The sequence below is a fragment of the Amblyomma americanum genome, chromosome 5 (assembly GCF_052857255.1).
Source record: "Amblyomma americanum isolate KBUSLIRL-KWMA chromosome 5, ASM5285725v1, whole genome shotgun sequence".
Lineage (NCBI taxonomy): Eukaryota > Metazoa > Arthropoda > Arachnida > Ixodida > Ixodidae > Amblyomma > Amblyomma americanum.
The window spans coordinates 23,429,083-23,450,093 of NC_135501.1; the positions used below are offsets into that span (position 1 = coordinate 23,429,083).

General features: G+C 46.5%; 1 protein-coding gene across 3 annotated transcripts in view; it reads right to left on the reverse strand.

Annotated features, from left to right (window-relative positions):
• The window catches only part of LOC144132329 (nuclear exosome regulator NRDE2), a 383,545-nt gene that overhangs the window by 48,933 nt on the left and 313,601 nt on the right, over window positions 1–21,011 (reverse strand). For all 3 annotated transcript variants that reach the window (XM_077664653.1, XM_077664654.1, XM_077664652.1), the window contains 3 exons: window positions 14,827–15,084; window positions 8,930–9,070; window positions 447–838 (listed from right to left, as the gene is read on the reverse strand). In XM_077664653.1, coding sequence (XP_077520779.1) covers window positions 447–838; window positions 8,930–9,070; window positions 14,827–15,084 — 791 coding nt within the window. The remainder of the gene's footprint in view (window positions 1–446; window positions 839–8,929; window positions 9,071–14,826; window positions 15,085–21,011) is intronic.

A 21,011-nucleotide genomic window follows, 5' to 3' on the forward strand; every position in this document is an offset into this window, starting at 1 on the left:
CTGGCAGTGCATTATGATTGGTCCACTGGTGGCCATGTCATGATGATGTCACGATCCTCTCAATCACATTCATAAGAGAGCGTGGAGTCCTCACAGCACTCCGCGCCGAGTGGTGCAGTGGTTAAGCAATGTGCCACTGTGCCAGGAGGTGGCTGTTTCGGTCACAGCCACCAGCAGCGGCTTGTGAGACCCAGGTTGCTCCTCCCGAGCTCGCATAAGGCTCATTCACAGGGCCACAGTGGGCAGGAGGCAACTGCACTGAATTTGGCAATGGTGGGCAGTTCGCTCACAATTTGGTGGGCACGTTGTGATGATGCCGCAGGGCTGTGTAATATCTCTCAATCAATCAGAGAAGTTTGTGACATAAAAGCCAGAAATTTTTTGAGAGCCAGCAACCTTCCACGACTCTGCACATATATGTGACCCTGTCAGTCTCCAGCACCCACCCGGCCTCTGTACTTCCAGTGCAGGCATCCATCCACTCCCGCGCCAGAGCGGACGCAGCCTGGAAGCCTGACACAAAGAACTTTGTCCACAAGGCAACGCCCACGGCCCCAGCTGTGCGGCCCGAAGGGTCCTGACAGCAGGTGTGGATGGCAGCCCCCGCCCTGAGCAGGGCCGATGGCTGCAGGGGACTCGCCAGCACATCGCGAAACTTGCGGCCAGACTCGACCCATGATAGGACAAGCAGTGCCTGGTCCTTGCTGAAACTTGATGCATGGTCGACAGGCTCCTCTCCCTCCTCAGGGTGGAGGACGCCCAGGCGGAGGTTGAGGTAGGTGGCCAACAGGAGCCAGATGTCGCCGCGACACTCGGCCAGTGCTCCAGGTCGCGACACCTGCATGAGAGAATCTCACTGTAACCAAATCAGTCACTGCCTCCTTAAATACCAATTCTCTGGAGTTATTTTACGCTGCTATCTGCACAGGGTAGTCAGCCTTGTAGTATGCTGCCACTGGAAGCTCCAAAGACAGTTGCCTAGGGCACGTTGGCAGGGATCAGCACCACACTGGATGGGGGAACGCTCCAAGGGTGGCAGTGAGGTCACTTCACCCGAGGCAGGAAGTCTGGGAGCTTTTCTTTCCACGCAAGCTTCCATAATGTGTTGGCAATGCGATAGCACTCAAGGATTCTGGTGCCTTTTCCAGACACGAATGGTATGTTTGTGACACCCAGGTTGCCCTTCCTGCACCTTCCATGTTTGGCAGGTGGTGCCACCTGAGAATTAGTTGATGCTTTTTTTTTTTTTTCAGTGAGGCTTCTAATGCTATCACATTAAAAAAAAAAAAGACCTGGAGTGAATGAACAGATAGTACTATAAGACCCATAAAAGAGAAGAGGTCATGTGAAGACTGTCGTGTTCTACATCCCCTTCAACTTCAACCAGTTACACTGAAATCCGGTGGTTACCACTGGCCAGCAAGCAGCCTAAGTGAACTATCTTCAGGCAGAGTTGTCCCAACAAAATAGCTGCAGTAGCACTGTACGGTCAGCAGTCACTGGTTAAGAATTCCAAACATCTTGGCAGTTGTCTGAGCTTTATGCTAAACTTTTCAAAAAATCCCCTGTATGCCGACATCACCTTATTGATTGTGCACTATAGAACTACAGTCGAACATCATTATAACGAAGTAGCATTGGGACCATAAATTTGTTCATTATATGCAATATTCGTTGTAACAGTAGGCATAGGTATCGACTCTGACAAATCCGCAATTTGGCTCGCACATATAGTCTAGATACTAAATTGCATTATTCTTGGCTTCGAACCCACTATAAACGAGGTGATCCTTACCTGTCTCCTTGTGGCATTTCAAACAAAATAGACCAGAATATGGGGAGGTTGAATTACAACAGAACAAAGTTCATTTGACAAAACAGGTCTGCATTCATTTATTTGAAGGATGTGATCTTGGGGGAATGCTTAATTCCTATGCAACATCCTTTTCTTGCTGCCACTCTCCACAGCTCTCAATATCTGCAGCTTTGTCTCGAGTGAGATAGCCTTCCTCTTCGTTGGCGCTTCGACCGGTGCAAGAGGAGACACTATGGTGATGCCAACTCGCTGCCGCCTTCCAGTGGCCAGTGTTGCTGCACTTGTCATTCTTCACTGCCGGACAAGTGGCGCTGCCCTTCGGCCCTTTGTCATCACATAAGCTTTCAGAGTTTTTGCATTCTGTTCATACGTGGCACAACCAGCCAAACGCGCAATTTTTGTGCCAGACGGACAAACTTTCCGCAACTTTTTCAAAAGATAGAAAAAAAGTGCGGTTGTGAATTGGCTTCCATTATTTATTTTGCTTTTTGTGTGCTACCTTTCGAGTTTTGAGCCTTGTTCGTTATAAAAGAATAAATGCCACTGAAATGAAGCATGACCAACCAAAGTTTGTATCTAGTTCGCTATAACTGATAATTTGCTACATCACTGTTTGTTATAACGAGATTCAACTGGAGCAGCATGGGTTGAAGGAAGACATGAATGAGCACAAGCACTGAGAAATTACCATATTTACATGATTGCAGGTAAGTCAACCCATTTTTCAAAATTTGAAAGTCCAAAGTAGGGGGGTCGACTTACAATCAAAACCAAAGCATGACACCATGAATAAAGGCGAGACAAACGAGCTATCAGACATGCTACAGCGTGGTTGCATTTCTGCTGCGCGGCTCCGTCGCGCCGCTCTTGGTGCTGGCCTTGAGCAGCGGCTATGTCAATGCATAGAACCAGCATTTCCTCCCCGAGCATGGCGCCCAATGGCGGCTGTCGATAAGCAGCAAACAGGCACCCCACCACCCTCCACACGTGGCTGCAGATTGCGGCTGCCAACAAGCGGCGGCAGCCCGATAATGCATTCGCTTTCTACTCTTAACTCTTAATAGACATCCTCCAAGTTTTTTTTTTACTTTCAACTGCGCACCACACTGCTCAAGGGAGCGTCAGTAGCTGATGGAAGGGCCGCTGTTCCAATCGCGGCGGCACCGACACTCGGAACGGCAGCGGTGCCGGGGAGTATCGATAGCTGGTGGAAGAGCCAACGCCGCTCACGCGTAGTTTCTCTTTGGCTCTGACTCATTCGACTACTGCCGGCCGCGTTTCACAACTATTTAATGTAGTGCTTCGTCATTTGTGCTCCGGATCCAGTAAGCGACCAGTGCTCGTTCACGGCTACATTCGAGATGGCTGTCATTCTTTACGCCGAAGAAACGAACAACTGTGCGCCGGGCCGCAAGTTCGATGTCCGCAACGGGTGATACAGGTGTGGCAGCTGCAGCAAGGCAAAATTTTCAGCTGTTCCAAGCGAAGTCCTGATGTGGCTGTTTGCGAAGTGCGGGATTTCACTGCATGGTGGCGTTAGAACTATGTGCTCTGGGACCACAGCAGCCATAACGACAGCAGCGCTAGTGAGGACGATGGCGCAAGTGTGGACGAGCAGTCCAGTGATTAATACATTTTCGCGTTGGAATGTGCCCACGGGCACGCCCGCGCGCGGCAGCCGACAGCGGTTGGCGATAAGTGGCGGCCGCAGGATAATGCTATCGTGTTCTATTATTAAAGGCTAAGTTTAAACGACCTCCAGGTTTTTTTCTTCTGAAATGTGATGTGGGGGGGGGGGGGGGGGGGGTCGACTTACATTCGTGTAAATATGGTATACTGTGAGAGTATACTCTGAGACTCCCTGTTTACCATCTTGCCCACTCCTAGTTTGTTCACAACGTATAACCCACATGCACCAGACAAAATATTGCCAACCATGGCAGATAATTCCACAGGCGAAATCCCAATCCTTCACAAGAACCCACCATGGTGGCTCTACTCTCTAACCACAGGGGACACAGGCAGTGTCTGAATGAACAAGCAAATGTTCAGCACTGTGTAAGAGAAATTGGCATAAAGGAAGAGGCAGATCTCGAAATGGCAAAAAAAATGCGAAAATTTCGATTTTCAAAAATGGCATATTCGGGTTAATTTCAAATACCTACTTACAAAAATTCAAGGTTCAATTCAACCTCCAATAACTAAAAATTTATATATCTAATGCCTCCAAAGCATTGAAATGGTGATGTTGGAGCAAAATGTGGCAGAGCTTCATGCCCATCACTTCCCGCAATTGTGTCCCAATGGCCACAGTCTTGGCCTTGTTCAAAATGTGGCACTCTTCCCTACATCCTGGTATTACTCACTGTTGTGAAATCCTCTCAGAACACCCATATTTCGCCTTTTTCTGAGGCCTCTGATTGGCTTGTGCGTAGACTTCAAATGCGATTTTCTCAACTTCATGCTTTTTGCCAAATGAGTAGCCTTATGGAAGATTCTGTGATGTTTTTATGGTGCAATTTCAATTAATCTTATACTGTTGACTGCAGGAAGAAATAAACTATCGAGCTATGCTGTTTTTTACGGCTGAGTTGAGCATATAAAATTTTGTGAACAACGTCATCTAATTATATTTCACATTTATTGTGCTTCGACACGACTGAATCTTTTTATACGATGATGTGCCTCAATAACAACATATATAGCATAGCTCCATATGGCAAGTCTTTATCTGCATCTTCATTTCAATCGGAACCAAGAAATGTTGAGGTAAAGTGTCTTAATGGACCTTAAGAATTCACCAAATTAGGCTTCAGTTATTAATGCGACAGCATTAAGGAGCTCATGTCGCAGAAAAGCCAGTGTGCTGGGCCATAAGCATCACCAGCCCTGAGCAAAAAATCCCTCCTTCTCCTCCTCGCAATGTACACCACTTCCCCAACAGATAGCACTGGACAGCAGCGCAAGGAAAGGAAGGGACCCCTGTCACATATTTCAGTGGGCAACCCCCACAAGGGAAGGAAAATGAAATGAAAATTGGTTTTAAGGAAAGGAAGTCAGGCCTGTCTCACATATCTCTGTGGACACCCAAAGGAAAATGAAATGAAAATTGATTTTAAGGAAAGGAAGTGACTATCTCTGGTTGGGGGCAGTGGGGCGCAGTGGGGCAGTGCAGGCAGGACTCATGCGGTGAGCAACCCAGGGCATATCCAAAGTGCGTTCACCATGGACCTGGTGGCTTGCTGCCCATTCGGCTTGCTGCCCATTAGTTCGGCACGGAAACTATGCTGGCGTTCGTGGCATCAGGTTTGTCGAGAACAATGTGCCGACGAACTACGACTGCAACTTGAGTCCCGCGCATTTCAGCAAGGCGACTGACAGCGCTTCTGTAGCAGACCAATTTGTCTAACGGGCAAGGCATCGCGCGAACGGGCAATAGCGTTCCGTGGACTCCCTGCCACACGCTGTCGCGTTCCACTCTTAAAGGTGAAGCTTAAGTGTCCTCCAATTTTTTTTCAGTATATAGAAATTAATTGTGATATATATTGAAACTACCGTATTTACTTGAATGTAACAAGAGTTTTGTCGTCCCATATTTTTCCCCTTAAAGTCTACCCTCGCGTTATAATTGAAAACCGCACTTCGATTGGCCTAAAGCAATGCCGCGGTGCAGCCATTTCAAGCAATCAGCTTGGTTTCGGTTTCCGCAGTTTTGCGATCTTATGCTGTTAACATGGGTACCACGGAAGCCAAATCCTCATCCATCCAAAGTCAAAGTGTTGTTCTCTGTAATTTTTTGTGTTTGTTGCGACCTCCCGCTCAGTTCGTCATTGCATCGTGTTCTTGTGGCGTCGCTCGCGGTGTATTGATTCAGTGTGCACGATGGCAATGTGTCGTGCTCAGTACGACGGTCGTTTTAGGAGAAAAGCGATCCTGTTAGCTGAAAAGATAGAGAATTCTGCGGCAGCTCGAAGACTTGACCTCAACGAGTCAACCATCTGTGGAAGGCGGCTGGAGCGGGAGGGGCTTTTTAATTGTGCACCCAACCACAAAGGATTTCGAGGTCCTCGCCACGGCCATCACGTCGAGCTGCAGAAAAAAGTGGCGGACTTAATTATCGAGCAGCACAACCGTCTCATGGGGGTCAGTGTCGAGCTGATCTGTTGGAAAGTTAGACATTGCTCGGGAGATGGGAAGTTCAGAGCATCTCGTGGGTGGGCCCAAACTTTCATGAACAGAAATGGATTCTCTCTGCGGCGAACAACATCTATGCGGCAGAAGTTACTGGGAGACTTCGATAGCTAAAAGGATTCCGTTTCCAAGAACTCAGCCTCCTAATGCGAGGAAGATGAATAAACTTGTTGGCCACGATGTCTATAAAGGTACTTTGTCTTGCGTCCTTAAGCCTCGCGTTACATTCGTGGTTTTATTTTTTCCCGCTGGGCAGCATGTAAAGTCACCCCTCGCGTTACATTCGTGGTCGTCTTATATTCGAGTAAATACGGTAATTATATTTCTGAAAACAGGAGGACAAAATACATGTACATACCTAATGTTGTTACGGTATCTCTCATAATAAAAATTTTCATCTTAAGACCCATGTCCGTCCCTTAAGTGGAGACACGGGTCTTGAAATGATTATAAAAATTTCAAAATTTCCATTTTGCAAAAATGGCATATTCAGGATCAATACAGTCTAAAGTTGCTGCATAAAAAGTTTCAAGATCTAAATTTGACCTCCAACTATTAAAATATCTATATATTCCCGCCTACGAAACCCGGAAATGGTGATTTCGGAGCGAAATGCGGTGGGACTTCGCGCCTGTCGCTTCTCACGACTGCATCCCTGATGGCCACCGTCTTTGGTTTTGGCTGTAAGCTGGGCCTCTTCCCCACTGCCCGGTATTACTCACTACAGTGAAATATGTTTGGAACGTCTGCATTCCACTGTTCTTTAAGGCCTTTACAACGACCTCCGAATGGCTGGCGCACACTCTTCAAATGCTATTTTCTCAGCTTCCGTGTTTTTTGCCAGCATGGCTAGCCTTACGAAAGTTTTTACAGCAGAAGCTCGTTAATTCAAAATTGGTTAATTCGAACTTACAGTTAATTCAAACTGACGGCTGGATCCCAGCACAGACCTGTGCATTTCAATGGGGAAATCTCGATAATTTGAACAAATCGGCATCTGCAACCGTTGATTCGAACTAGGAGCCCCTGGCTGACACCGCTCCTCGTAGACAGAAGTCGGCCCATAGCGAGTACAACGTGCTGCAAATTTACTAGAGATGTAAAACAATAGAAAAGAAAAAAGCTGAGCGCACACGAACTGTAAGTTCGGCCACCACTGTCATGCTCTTTGTTTGTGCCGCGAGCTACGTGGACAGCAGTGTCGAGATGTTGGAGCCCTTGAGTGACACCGATATAACTGAGACTGCATGCTGTCAGCAGACGTCGCAGGGCTCACATGTGGTGAGCACAACCGACAGTGATGAGTCCGACAGCGGCGACGGACCTATGCCACCGCCAAGCGCATGTGAAGTAGCGCTGGCGCTTAATGTTGCAGCAATGTCAATAATACTTTCAGCAATGTCAAATGTTGCAATGTCAATAATTCTTACGCCATTGAATTCAGAAAGAACTATACTGTGGAGCTATGCTGCTTTTTTTGTTTGGCTGAGTCAAAAATTTCAAATTTTGTGAAGCATAATGTCACCAAACTATGCTTCATAATTATGATACTTGGACAAAATTTAACATTTTTATGTGATGATGTGCGTTCACCGTATGCCCGCAAACTTCTTAACCTCATCCGCCCAACTAGACTTTTGCCAGTCCCTACTACGTATACCTTCTCTTGATTTCAACTAGGATGTCATTAACCCGCGTTTGTTCCCTCACCCACTCTGCCCGCTTCCTGTCCTGCTTATGTTACACCTATCATTTTCTTTTCCATAGCTTACTGCGTTGTCCTTAACCCTTTTCGTTAGCTTCCACATTCCTGCCCCATCATCATCATCGTCGTTGTCATCAACATCATCATGATCATCCTGGCTACGCCCACTGCAGGGCAAAGGCCTCTCCATGTCTCTACCCCATAGGAGAGTACATGCAAGATACAGCTGTTATATACTTTTTTCTTGAGGGTTATTGTTAAACTGCCAATCACAGCCTGAGAGAACTTCCCGAATGCACTCCATCCTATTCTATTTCTTCTAATTAGAATAATTCTAATTAATTCTGATTTATATTCTTCTAAAAATTATTCTAATTTTTCTTTCGTGATCTGGATCTGTGGCCACTACTTACCCTAATTAGACCTATTCCCTTACCATTTCCAGCACCTCGCTGCCAATTGTAAACTGCTGGTCCCTTCCGAGACTGTTGAACAATACTCTGGTGTTGTGCATAGTTATCTTTAGACCCATTGTTCTGCTCTGCCTCTCCAAGTCACTGACCATGATTTGCAATTAATTCCCTTAGTGACTCAGCAAGGCAATATCATCAGTGAATCGCAAATTACTTAGGTATCCTCCATTAACTCCTATCCCTAACTGTTAGTTCCTGTCCAGGCCTCTGAATGCCTCCTGTAAACAGGTGGTGAATAGCATTGGCAAAATCATGTCTCCCTGCCCAACACCCTTCCTTATTGGAATTGGAGGTGCAGTGATGGCATAGAGGTAGAGCATCCACGTTGTGTGCAAGAAGACTGGGGTTCAAATACCGGTGACGTGCAATTCTCCACCGGAATTAAAAAAAAAATACTCTGCATGTCGGTGGAACTTCACAACCAGGCCTGGGGTGCAGCCTGATCTTGGTGACCAGAACTGGCAACGCACTCCTTCACCAGAACAGGAGAAGTACTTGGCCACAACCTCCTTTATGAATAAACCAATTTGAATAGAGTATGCGGTGTCATATTTTACAATGACTTCCTGCAGTTAACAAAGGAAGAAATGCTTGAAAGACTGTCTGATCAAAATGTACCTTCTTTATGCAGCGCACGCGCATGCATGCATGCACATATATCTGGGATCGACTGTATCTATTCCTTCCCCCCACTGGAATGCAGCATCAATAAACAGAAATGAAAACACAAACACTACAGCCTACCGTGTCAAGGGCCTTCTCATAGATGGCCGCAGCGTCTTGCGGCTGTCCAAGGTCGACAAGCAGCAGGCCATACTCAGTCCATAAGTCAAGGTTCCGTTCACGGCCCGAGTCAGCCAGCCAGGCCTTGGCACACCGCTTGCGCTGCAGTCAAGGCACAATCTTGAGAGCAATCCTGTATCCGATCTTGACTGAGGACATACAACACCTTCTTGACAAAGAGGCTACTCATGCTAGCATCCAGAGCTCCTATAAGCTACAAAAAAAAGGTAGAAGAATGAAATACAGTTGTCACAACCAGCAGCTGCTTTTGCAAGTAAGCTGCAGTGACATCAGGACATGCAGTTCTGCGTGCTGAGATCCCTGATGCTAGCCTCTGCCACCATTCACTTCCAGATGACAGCCACAGAGTTCTTTCCTGACTCAACATCTCAAGTTTGAAATGAGTGGTGAGGAGAAAAAAAGCATTCCCAAGTTCATTTTTCACAGCTTTTGCTGCGAAATAAACATTAACATGGCCAGAAAGGGCCATACAACCAAGTCTTATTAAAACAAAAATTGGATAATTTGTCCTCTTCAGTGTCCCTTTAAGCCTGCTTGGTGGTCTCTGTATCTTTCATCACGTAGCAAAATACAGCATCCATTCCGGCCATGATACCTTGACAACACCACGATACCCCGGACATCACAGTTCACATGGTAGAGAATTGGGTCAGCTGGTGACTTCTCATACTGCGCGTCAAAGGCAGAGTCCGCAACACGAGCGGTATATTCCCAGTTATGGCCTGACACCAGCTGAAGAAAGCTCTTCAGCTACTGCAGAACATAGATGAATGAGGGGGAGTGTGAGTTTAACACACAAGAAGCAAAGTTCTTGCGTTGCACTATAAATAGCCAAAAACGCCCAACCCCGCAAAGGTGAAAGCAACAGCGAACAAGTAACCTCTGTCAAACAACTGAGTAGTTTCCTGGGAATAGCAAAGTACTAAATGAAGTTTGTTCTGAGGCTGTAGGATATCACCCATCCATTGAACAGTGTGCTGAACCAAGAAACCGAGTGAACATGGGCTAGTCCCAATAGAGAAGTTTTAGTAACACAATCCAGAAAAGGTCAACTCGAAATTCTTGTGAGTTAACTTTCTTGAAATAACCAAGCTTGACTCAGAAAAGCCTGCAGTGGCCTCATCTTTTGCGCTGGCAGCAGTTCTGCGCCAAGACTAGGGATAGGCGGAGGCCAGCAATCTCCAACATATGCCTCTCGTAGTCTGCCCCTCGACAAAAAGAAGATGCACCAGATCAAGAGAGACCACACGCAGGCGTACAAGAGGGTTCATAAGTATGTCACTGGCCTCCACTGCATAGTAAAAAATCAACTGCCTGGCCGATATACTATGCAATGACCAGAGAGACTGCAGATGCACGGGATGTGTCATTCATCTGACATTGTGCATGCTCCTGGCAAGAAAAATGCATCCTATGTAAGGGGGTCAGTGCCAATTGGAAATGCAGCAGCAAGCAAAGGATAAAATCTGCAAATTGTTGAGTCAGTACAGAATGGATGGGTGGCCAAACCAAAATGAGATCCCACAAAAATGGAGCAGCTAACGGCGGCACAAGTGGCCACTTAAGAGCGCACTGCCAATGAAAAGATCTGGAGCCTCCATTCCAGAAACAAAAAAACGTCCTCAACAAGATTTTCCAGGCTGCACAAGAATTGTCAGGCGCCACACAAGAGGTCTGCATAACACCAGTTGAAGAACACATCCAGTGGCCTGCCCAGGGCATCGAGTAGCAAGAATGCAGCCACTAATGCTCTCTGAATTTCTCAAGCAGCTGTGGGGGAAAAAACTTTCTGTTCACCGACTACCATGCACGGTACATAGGAACCTGCAACTAGGTACACGAAACTTCCCGCTCTCAAAGCCATCTGCCAGTACAGGCACCACTTTCGTGCTCCCCCAGCCTATTGGTGCCTGCTCAGGCTGATCACACCATGCTCTCTTCAGCCGTGAATATACAACCGCTATGTAACAAACCGCACTTTTACTATTGCACTGCAAAGATCAAATGTGTCAGTGAACAGTGAGCAGTGCGCAGAACCTAACTACACAAAATTCGGGCCTGCTCCACACACCCAAATACCAAACATGCTGAACAAAGTGCCAATCACCTTGCACCCTTCGTCTTATTGTTGGCAGTCACAGAAGTCTGTGTGCTGCTTGAATATATATGTGCAGATAATGCTTCATGGCTTGGCTATGTCTTAAGTGCTGCTAAATGAAATTAATTCTATTAAAATTAAGTGCCCAATTTAAGTAGCATGGTTTTAGTAGCACTGAAATGCAAAGCTAGACAGAAGGCTTACTTCAATTTATGATCAGTACATTGATAATTTTTGTTGTTTGCTGATATCTGAACACAGTTTGTCTGAAACACAGTTACCAAGGGTTTACAGTAGTACTACTTTACTGAACAGCTGAACCTCTACTCTAACCCCCCACCACACGTCTGTGCACTCCCCCATGTCAGGATGCAAGCCTCCGTGTGGCACGAGACTGAGTGGATGCAAATAAAGTAGCATTGTTATCTTCTGCAGCAAATAAGTGTAAAAGGTAGGCATGTGGAAATATGTTCAATAATTTCAAATATTTGGTCCAATTCGATAATCGATTTGATCCAAAAATACAGGGATTTGAAGTTGTTACTTCAGGAATGGAATACAATTCTTTTCCTGTTTCTGAAGTGGCAACTTCAAAATCCTAAAACTCAACTTTCATAGCAGGTAGGATGATGATTTTACCCTTATTACATCCCTTGATTTCAAGAGAAACCAATAGCATGCATTTTAGCAACTCCTCTGCGGCAAAATATTTTGAAAGCTCTAAGCAAAATGTTACCTAAGTGCACATGGACTTGTTTTACATAAAATTCGATTTCGCATTTGGAATCAGCACGCAAAAATGCATGTTCCTTGAAAATTTTATACCTGTGCTTTGCATTAATAACAAAACTTTTTTCTAATAGCCTCTCCCCCCTTAACTGGAGCTCCACATATGGGTCCCACACCCCACAGATACATCGGCACAGCATGTAGGTCCGCTCCCCCAATTTGCGATGGCCATCTTTGCAAAAAGTCGACACAGCTTCAATGAGTCTGACAAAGCTTCAATGCACTTGCCCACTTTTTTTTCATGTAATGGCCTCGTGCGTTCAAAAAATTTATAATTTTGAAAATGGCTATTGTGTCGTTCAACCTTTTCTGTGTGCCAGAAGAGTTTGAAATTATTCGAAGAAAATTGCTATTCACTTCAAACCAAAAAACCACTAATGCTTAATAAGAAACGCTTGTCAACAAGTACAGCTCTGGTGGCAGACACAAATAGTTCTCAGGAATGCCATGTGACAAGTATTAGACGAAAACAGACAGCAGCTTTTGCAGCTAATAAACTTGTACAACAGGTTAAAAAAACGTCAAGAGCTCTGTTCTGTTAAACTTGAAGTCACTGAGTGGCATTATCAAAATAGGAGCAGATTCATAAATAATGAGAACACGAAACCCTGCTCACAAGAGATCTCTCATGTAAGAGACAAAAACTGCTCTTCAGTGTGTGTCTGTTACAAAGGGGTTCAATCAAACGTCACAAAGAAACAAAATTTATCTCGCACAGTGGAGCCCAATGTCGAGCAAGTTCATCATCAGCCGCAAAGGCTAGCAAGGTTTGCAACCCTAGGGTGGACAGCATGGCTATGCCGACGCTCATTTCTTTTTGTTCTTTTACCTTTGTATTTTCAAGTGCTATTATACAATCGCTCAGTTCCACCAGCTAGGTGTCAGAAGTGGTGTCACCAAGCTGCTTGGTCCTTTGGTACACCTGACACAACACACACTGCATGGTTTGTTCTCACAGCATGCTGCACACATGCTAACACTGTGTGCTGGGTATGAAGTGAAACCAGCTTGAAGATGGCACTGTCCACTTGGTCTGTCGTTCTCTAACAGGGCAAGATTGGGGGCTAGTGAGCTGTGCATTGTGTAGGAAATAATGCCAAGCTAATTGTGGAAAGACAAAGGCACAAGTGGACAAATGATGCCTCTTCGTCACTCGTCTGGTGTGGGCTCCTGCAGCCCCAGTGTGCAAACCAGTATGGACACCCATGCTGCTATGCCACGACATTCGAGAGTAGAGGACACGGCAAGGCACAGGACGGCATGAGATGCAATCTGTGCACCTGCTGCTCTGTGTCTCCCTCCTTGGCACAACATGCCTGGAAACAGTGCACCCACATTGCAGTGAAATCATAAATGCCTGTCAACGGCACGAGAGGCAGCACAGAGCTGGGTGGCAAATAGATTTCCAAATCTGACCCCAGTGGCAGTAATAGCCAACAGCATTTTGGAGCATGCTTTGCAGCAGGTGAAAATTCAATTTAGAGCAGCACCAACAATACACCAAGGTGCCCAAACTGCCACATCAGAACAGCTTCACTGAGTTTTGTAGGAGGAGACCTATAGTGAGATTGCCATAGTTCAATAAATGACAACACGCTGCACAAAGATTATGAATGGTGCAGGGTCGTGGGCAGCTGTCCTTTTTAAAGGTAGCATATTTTTATAAATGCCCCCAAATTCACTTGCTATGCAACAAATTAAAATGAGCAAAATTTTGTACTATTAACATTAGTGCAAATTTTTCTGCGCAGAAGTTGCATGGAATTTTGAGAAACACCCATTTCAGTTCTTCCTGTAATGTCACTTTAGCATGGTTTCTTTTTCAAACTTAAATAAAAAATCCCACGGGATTTAAAAATTGGCATGTGACTGCACTCCTACATTGTGACTTTCGCAGGTTTGCAGAAGGCTATGAGAGGTTTCTTGCAGTCCAACATGGGCACGCCTCCTGCAACAAACGTTTTACAATGCATGCTCGGTCCTCATCCTAAGGAGCACTGCTATCTTCCTCCACTGATGGGTTCAGTATTGCTGTGTGCTTCCCAAGCGCATCGCTGCTTCTTCCCCAAGTGTTTGCCACCAAGACACTCTGTTTGGATGCCTCACACCATAATGTATAATCCAAGCTCACGTGGCGGAAGACATCCGGCAACGACACAAGCGTGCACAATGTGGCCACCGTATGCCAACCCACGGAGGATGCCACTCCATCATTGGAAGTGGCTCAGTTTATTACAAATTCTACTTATAATGACCAACTCTCTAGACACTGAAGTGTTGAACTAACACGGCCTATTATACAAACAAATCGGAAGCTCTGATATTGGCAGCGCTGTTACAGCCAGCGAGCGCGAATGAGGCCTGTGGAATCTAGCTACATCAGCTGCAGAATGTCTGAAACCTTTCCCACGTGCTTTCATTGTACTTATGGGACACGTGATGGTGCTAAGAGCCCTATAAATCTAGCAGGACCTGAACTTTGCAAAATTCGAGCCTCTCAAAGGCAATTTTTTTCTTTGCATGTTCTTTCACCACGAAATAGGACAGAGCTGGATTCCACCACTACTCACCACACATCAGGAGAAGGTACCAAAGTCATGCCTCTGCACATTAGGCAGTAGCAGCTGTGCACACTGGGCAGTAGCCTCAACCTCTTAGCAATGGCACGGCTCTTGGTTGCTGAAATAGTATTATGACGCAGCCTTGTGCAATTTCATTAAAAAAACCACTAATTTGTAGCAGTATGTAGGAGGTTGGCGCTGCATTCCCACCACTGGGATTGCTGGGAGAGGTCTTTGCCCTGCAGTGAGCATAATGCAACTAGTAATACTAGGATCGACCCCCAAATGCCACTGTGCTGCTAATCTTGCATGAGCTTCCATGTCGAGGTTTCATCAATTTGCTTTGGCCTCAGAATTCCCAGGCAACAACACTGAGTTGAAAAACACACCTTGCGGGCATCCCAAGAAGTTGCCAGCCGTGTCAGTCGCAGTGCCAACCGCGCTAGCTCATCTCCAAGGGCCGGCTCCACAAAGTGGGGCTTGGCTTGACTCAGGACTTCATAGGCAAAGTCGGCTACACCCTGCCGCACCTCCCAGCCCGACGGGAACTCAAGAGCTTCACTGAGGCGCGTCGCCATCCGCAGGTCAGCTCCTGGCAGGCGCTCAAAGCAGTCGGCTTCAGCAAGGCTGAAGCTAGTCTGGCTCTTCTGCAACACAAGGCACACGTCCATGAATACCAGGGAGCAGTGAGCCTGGCAGTGCACTCATTACAGCTGATACTCACTACCTGGGCCATTCTTAACAAAGGTCACCGTTTTGGCTAGCTGACTGCATGGCATAGTTACAGCACTGCTGTCACACTGGGCACTGACACAAGTCCAACACGCGTGGCTTCCATGCCAACAAATTTTATTCCTCCGCCATCCCATCTGTCCATACCAATGCCATTCCACACATAGCACCCTCTTGTGTATAGCACAGTCTTGCGTTGATTCTTGCAACTGCGAGGTACACCAGCACGTTCCTGTGGCACTGCCAGTGATTAGACCTGCTGTAACAGATGCCTTCATCCCTACATACTTTTAACACTGCCAAGAAACCAGATGGACAGAAATGGGCAAGCATGGCCCTGTAAGGTGACACTTTGTTTCTTTTTGCTGACTGTCTCAGTAGTGTTACGGTCAGGCTGTCCAGCAGACACTGAAAAACCAAGAGACTGAGAGCTGCTCTAACCATGCATCCTCTGGCTCTGGCAACAAAAGTAGGGCTATCTGCATTTTGAAGGCCGCATCTTATAGCGATAACTGCTAGGCCAGGGTTCACACTGGTTCCAAGCTCCGAAATGCAAGGGTTATCAAGGACTTTCAAGAATCCGCCAATAGCATTTTATTTTTTTCAAGAATGGACAAACACAGTGATTTATCAAACCAATATATTTTGCATATCACTAATGTAGCTTCTATTGCACAACTTTTACTGTGCACTACTAACAATATTGCACAAGCTAGGTTGCTTTTCAGTCACAGATTTCATGAAAGCTTTCTTTTTTTTCCAGCTCAACATAGGTGTTGAGAATGTCTTATGCTTTCTCTTTCGTGCCGTTCGTCAACCCGTTGGTCGTTATCACCTGTGTCAGGTCACTAGTACTTTGTTTTGTTACAGAAACCACTAAACCATCCTACACTCCGAAAAGCTTCTTCCAACACTTTTTTTTGTCGTCAAATGAACACCTTCACCAAGGCAATGCTTTTTATACATGCTTCTTTGCACTTTCGGTCTCCTTCCAGAAAAGCATATTAACGATGCCTAGCAGATGCCGTGGACGGAGACAATTCCTTCATCATCAGCAAAAAGGGAGCCATCTGCTCTATTCACAGCACCGCACACAATCTACTGTGATATGCGAGAAATTCCTCTCAAATTTCCCACAGTACCGTGCACTGAATCCCTGTTACATGCTCCCTTGCCCTTGGCTGAGGATGAACAACAGTTTAACTTGTTTTAAACAGTGCAAAAGACGCGGACGCAGAAGGGACACAGAAGACACACACAGCACTCTGCACAAAGAACAGTTCTCTGCACAAAGAACTTATCTCCATAAGCTCATAATCAATCGCCGAGCAAAGGTAAATTTCGCTGGAACCTCCACAGATGCGATGCACACCACTTCCAGACTCACCAAGCCAAGTTTGCTGTTTTTGCGTAGTTTGAAAAAGCCCTGGATAACCCTGGGGTATATTTACATTACAGCTTGTAGACTGTCGCCAGATCAAGTAGCTATACCCACTGCAATCAATTTGGATCAATTGGGAAAACCATAGCAGAAAAAAAAAAAAACATTTTTCAAGCATTTGCCCACAATGCAAACCTGCCATGATTAAGGAAACAGTTTTTTAAAGTATTTCCAGGTCGATTTTAGCAGTGAAACTTCATTATGGTATAATAAATGATGCATACAAGCAAATCCAAAATTTTCAAAAAATCAATTTTTTGGCCACTTTTTATGATTTCATAGCCATGTCCCCTTTAAATAAAAGATGTTGCATGTCACTAGGGCTGAGTGAACACATTTTTCTGGAAGTTTAGGTTATGTTTAGGTTTATGGGGGTTTAATGTTCCAAAACGACTGAGGCTATGAGGGACGCTGTAGTGAAGGGCTCCAGATAAATTCAACCACCTGGGGTTCTTTAATGTGCACTGACGTTGCACAGTACACGGGCCTCCAGCATTTTGCCTTCATCAAAATGTGACCGCTGTGGCCGGGATCAAACCCGCATCTTATGGGTTAGCAGCCGAGTGCCATAACCACTGAGCCACTGCGGTGGCTCATTTTTTCTGAAAGTGAACCAAGTATGATTAGGCTGGCTTTGCTACCAAATTGAATACTGTCATGATGTTGGTGAGAAGAAATAGACAGAACAGCACAGAACTAGACCAGACAGCTTCGCAGCCTGTCCTTCAGGAGGGGAGCCAGCGTACTTCAATGTCTTGCAGTTAGAGCGCCACAAGCATCAATGTCTTTGTGCCCGAGTGCCGCCTAGCATTCCTCCCTTCTTAAAAGATGCACGCACACAAGTACACATATGCACAAAACAAAAAGTTTGAAGAAGATGGGGGTCACTGTGCAAAATATGGCTTCATGTGCACAATATGCATGACCTCTGGATGGGGCAGTTGACGCCGCCTCTGCTGTGGGAGTACCTCATCTCGGAGTATGAGTACGTCGCAGTTAACGTCGCTGATGCGCCACAAGACTTTATAAGGAGCGAAATAGCGACAAATGAGCTTTTCGGACAAGCCTCTCCGTTGAACGCAGGTCCAAACCCAAATCTGGTCACGAGGATTGTAGAAGACTTGCCTGTGCCAAAGGCTGTACCGGTACGAATCTTTATTGTGTTGCTGTGCAATGCGGAGGCATGCTAGCTGGCGAGCCAGTTCGCTGTCTTGAATAAACTGCTCAGCATCAGGTTGGTCATCGGTTGTGCAAGGGAGCACTGCCTCGAGCATCGTCTGAATCTGCAGAGGAGGCGAGTGTGAAACATGTCATCCCTTAGACTGCCGTATTACGGGCAAATGTCACGTACGGCACGATCATGTCCCAAGTCTTCTTGTGCTGGACATCGACATACATCGCCAGCATGTCCGTCACGGTCTTGCCGCACACCTTTGCAGTGTTTGTTCGTTCATTCTTGAAAGCTGCCGCCACGCCGCTTATCACTTTGTGGATGCAAGACGCGACCAGATTTATCTCGATTGATAGCATCCAGGCGGAGCCAATTCTACCTGGTTCCAGAATGTTCTAGTAACTTTGCATGCTTATCTCGAAAGTTTGCTATCAGCTTTAAATTGAGCACGGCCGACAGCGGCGGGCATTCTGTTCGACGACCGCCGAGCACGCTTGTCGCTTCGCTGCCGCCGAGTGATTCAGTACATTGTGGGCACAAGTCAGTCCAAATAAAGACTTTTGTTTGGACGCCATCTTCGCAGTCTTTCCGCTCTCCGGATTGCAGTCACCACCACGTGACAGTCTTGTTAAGCTGCTCTGTCAGGCCATTGGCCTGCAGGTGGTAAGCAGTACTTCTGCTATGGGTCGTACCGCTGAGCTGAGAAATTTCGGCAATCATCTGCGAAGTAAAGGCCATTCCTCTATCGGTAATGGCTTAGGTCGAAGCGCTGTGCCGAAGTAGGATTTGGTTCAGGAAGAAAGCTGCAACCTCGGACGCTGTACCATGAGGTAAGGCCTTGGCCTCAGCGCATTGAGTGAGATAGTCAGGGGCAACGAAGATGCACCGGTTGCCACCCCCCCTCCCCCCTTCTTTCCCTTGAAGACAAAGGGAAGGGGCAGAGTCCATGGAAACCTAGTCGAACAGGGCATGCGGTGGAATAGGTTGGAGGAGTCCCTGACGTTGAGGCTGTAGCCTTACGGCGCTGACATTGCTGACAGCTCCGGACATAGCGTTTGAAAACAGTCACAACGTTGGGACAGTAGAATAGCTGGCGTATTCCGGCAAGCGTGCAAGAGTATCCCAAGTGGCCAGAAGTTGGTTCATCGTGGCATGCAGGAAGCATTTCCTCTCGAAGAGTTGTGGGGACAATGAGGACATAAGCTCATGAAATGGAACCAGGGTTCTTCTTATAATACGGCACACCTTGTTTCAGGGAAAACGACAACAGGTGTCGAGAAAAACATTTAGGTAGGCTGAGTTGACAAATCAGGAGCATGGATGGCCCTGAGGAAACTGCAGTCCTCGTCCGTGTCAGAGGTAGAGAGTTTGACAGGCGCTCAAGAGAGAGCATGTTGGCATCTTCATGCTTAAGGCCAGACTTATACACAATGGTGAAGGGCAGGTGAAGGCTCTATCGCACCAGCTGCCCAGATGGGTCACACAGGTTGACCAACCAACGCAAGGAGCGACCACTTTGAAAGGGGAAAAATTTTGCAGTGGCCCAAATAATGGTGAGGCATTCTTTTTCTGTTGTGCAATAGTTAATCTTTGCTTGCGACAGAGTGTGGCTTGCACAGATGATGACTCGTGCAATGCCATCTGGTCGTTGCACAACAACTGCGCCAAGGCCGATTTTACTGGCATCGGTATGTATTTCAGTGTCACCATGCTCAACAAAATGGGCAAGAATGGGGGGCAGTCGGAGACTGACATGTATCTTGATACAAGTCGAGTCTTGCTCCCGGGTCCAAACAAAAGGGTGGCATTGCGGGTGAAGTGAGTCAGCGGTTTAGCGAAATCAGCGAAATTTTCAATAAAATGCTGATAGTAGCTATAAAGCCCGAGAAAGCGGCATAAAGCTTTCTTGTCTCCTGGGGTTGGAAACTCCGCAACCGCTGCAAGCTTATCGGGGTCTGGCCTCATGCCGGTGGCGCTGATGACATCGCCAAGAAATTTGAGCATTGGTAGCTGAAGTGGCACTTTTGTGGTTTCAGTGTCAGGTTAGCTGAATGAAGAGCTTCGAGGACTGTCCGCAGGTGCTCAAGATGTTGAGTAAATGAGTCTGCGAAAAGCACCATGTCGTCGCGATAGTCTAGGCAACACTACCACTTAAGACCAGTGAGGACAGTGTCCATCATCCGCTGAAATGTGGCAGGCACGGAACGAAGGCCGAAAGGTAGAACTTTAAATTCATAAGGGTCATCCGGAGTGATTTATGTTAGAAAGGGCTTATAAAAAGAAAGAAAAACAAAAGCGCCCTGCCTGCACCCTGGGGAACGTTCTCACGGTCCCATTCATTGATCTCAATCTGCCAATAGCAACTTTTTAGGTCGACTGACGAAAAATACCAGCCACGGCAAAGGCGGTCGAGACAGTTGTCAATATGTGGCAACGGGTAAACGTCCTTCTTGGCGGCTGCATTCAGCTTCCAGTAATCAAGGCAAAAGAGAAATGTGCCGTCTTTCTTTTTAATGAGGACTGGTGAGGACCATGGTGGATATCGCCATCCTTAAGCACCTCCTTAACTTGCGACTTAAACTTCATGCTCTGTCGAAGAGACACGGTAGGGGTGTTGATGGATTGGATGTATCTCATCAAACGTCACGATGTGGTGCTTGGTGATGGTAGTTCAACGCAGTTTCAACGAGAAGGTGGAACATTTTCTGAATTCAAGCAACAGTGCGCACAGCTGTTCCCTTTGCCTGGCTGACAGGTAGAGTTGGCATTGAAACTGTTGAGGGACACGGGAGGCTGCACTGTGTCAGAGAAGCACTTGGAAACATCATAGATGCGTACAGCAAATGCTACAGAAGCGTCGCAAAAAAAGGTGCCGATGCTCGTGTGTAAAATTCGTAATAAGTACCTGTGACTGGCCATAGTGAAGTTGGATCAGACTGAGGGCTACGCACATGCCTTGCGTCAGCAGTAATAAAAAAATGTTGGTTTCAGCGATGGTATCACTGTCCTGAGGTGCATCATACTTGACAGCAGTGAAGGCACTGGTTCGAGGTTGCAGGGCAACAGTGTCCATAGAAACATGAAGCATCTCGCTTGGTCGCGTCGCATTGCTTAGGGCGGCAGCATTCTCGGTTGAAACTGTGACCTAGCACTATCGGAGGTCAATAGTCGCCCCATTTTCACATAGAAAATTGAGCCCTAAAATACGGTCTTGCGAACAGTTATTCGAA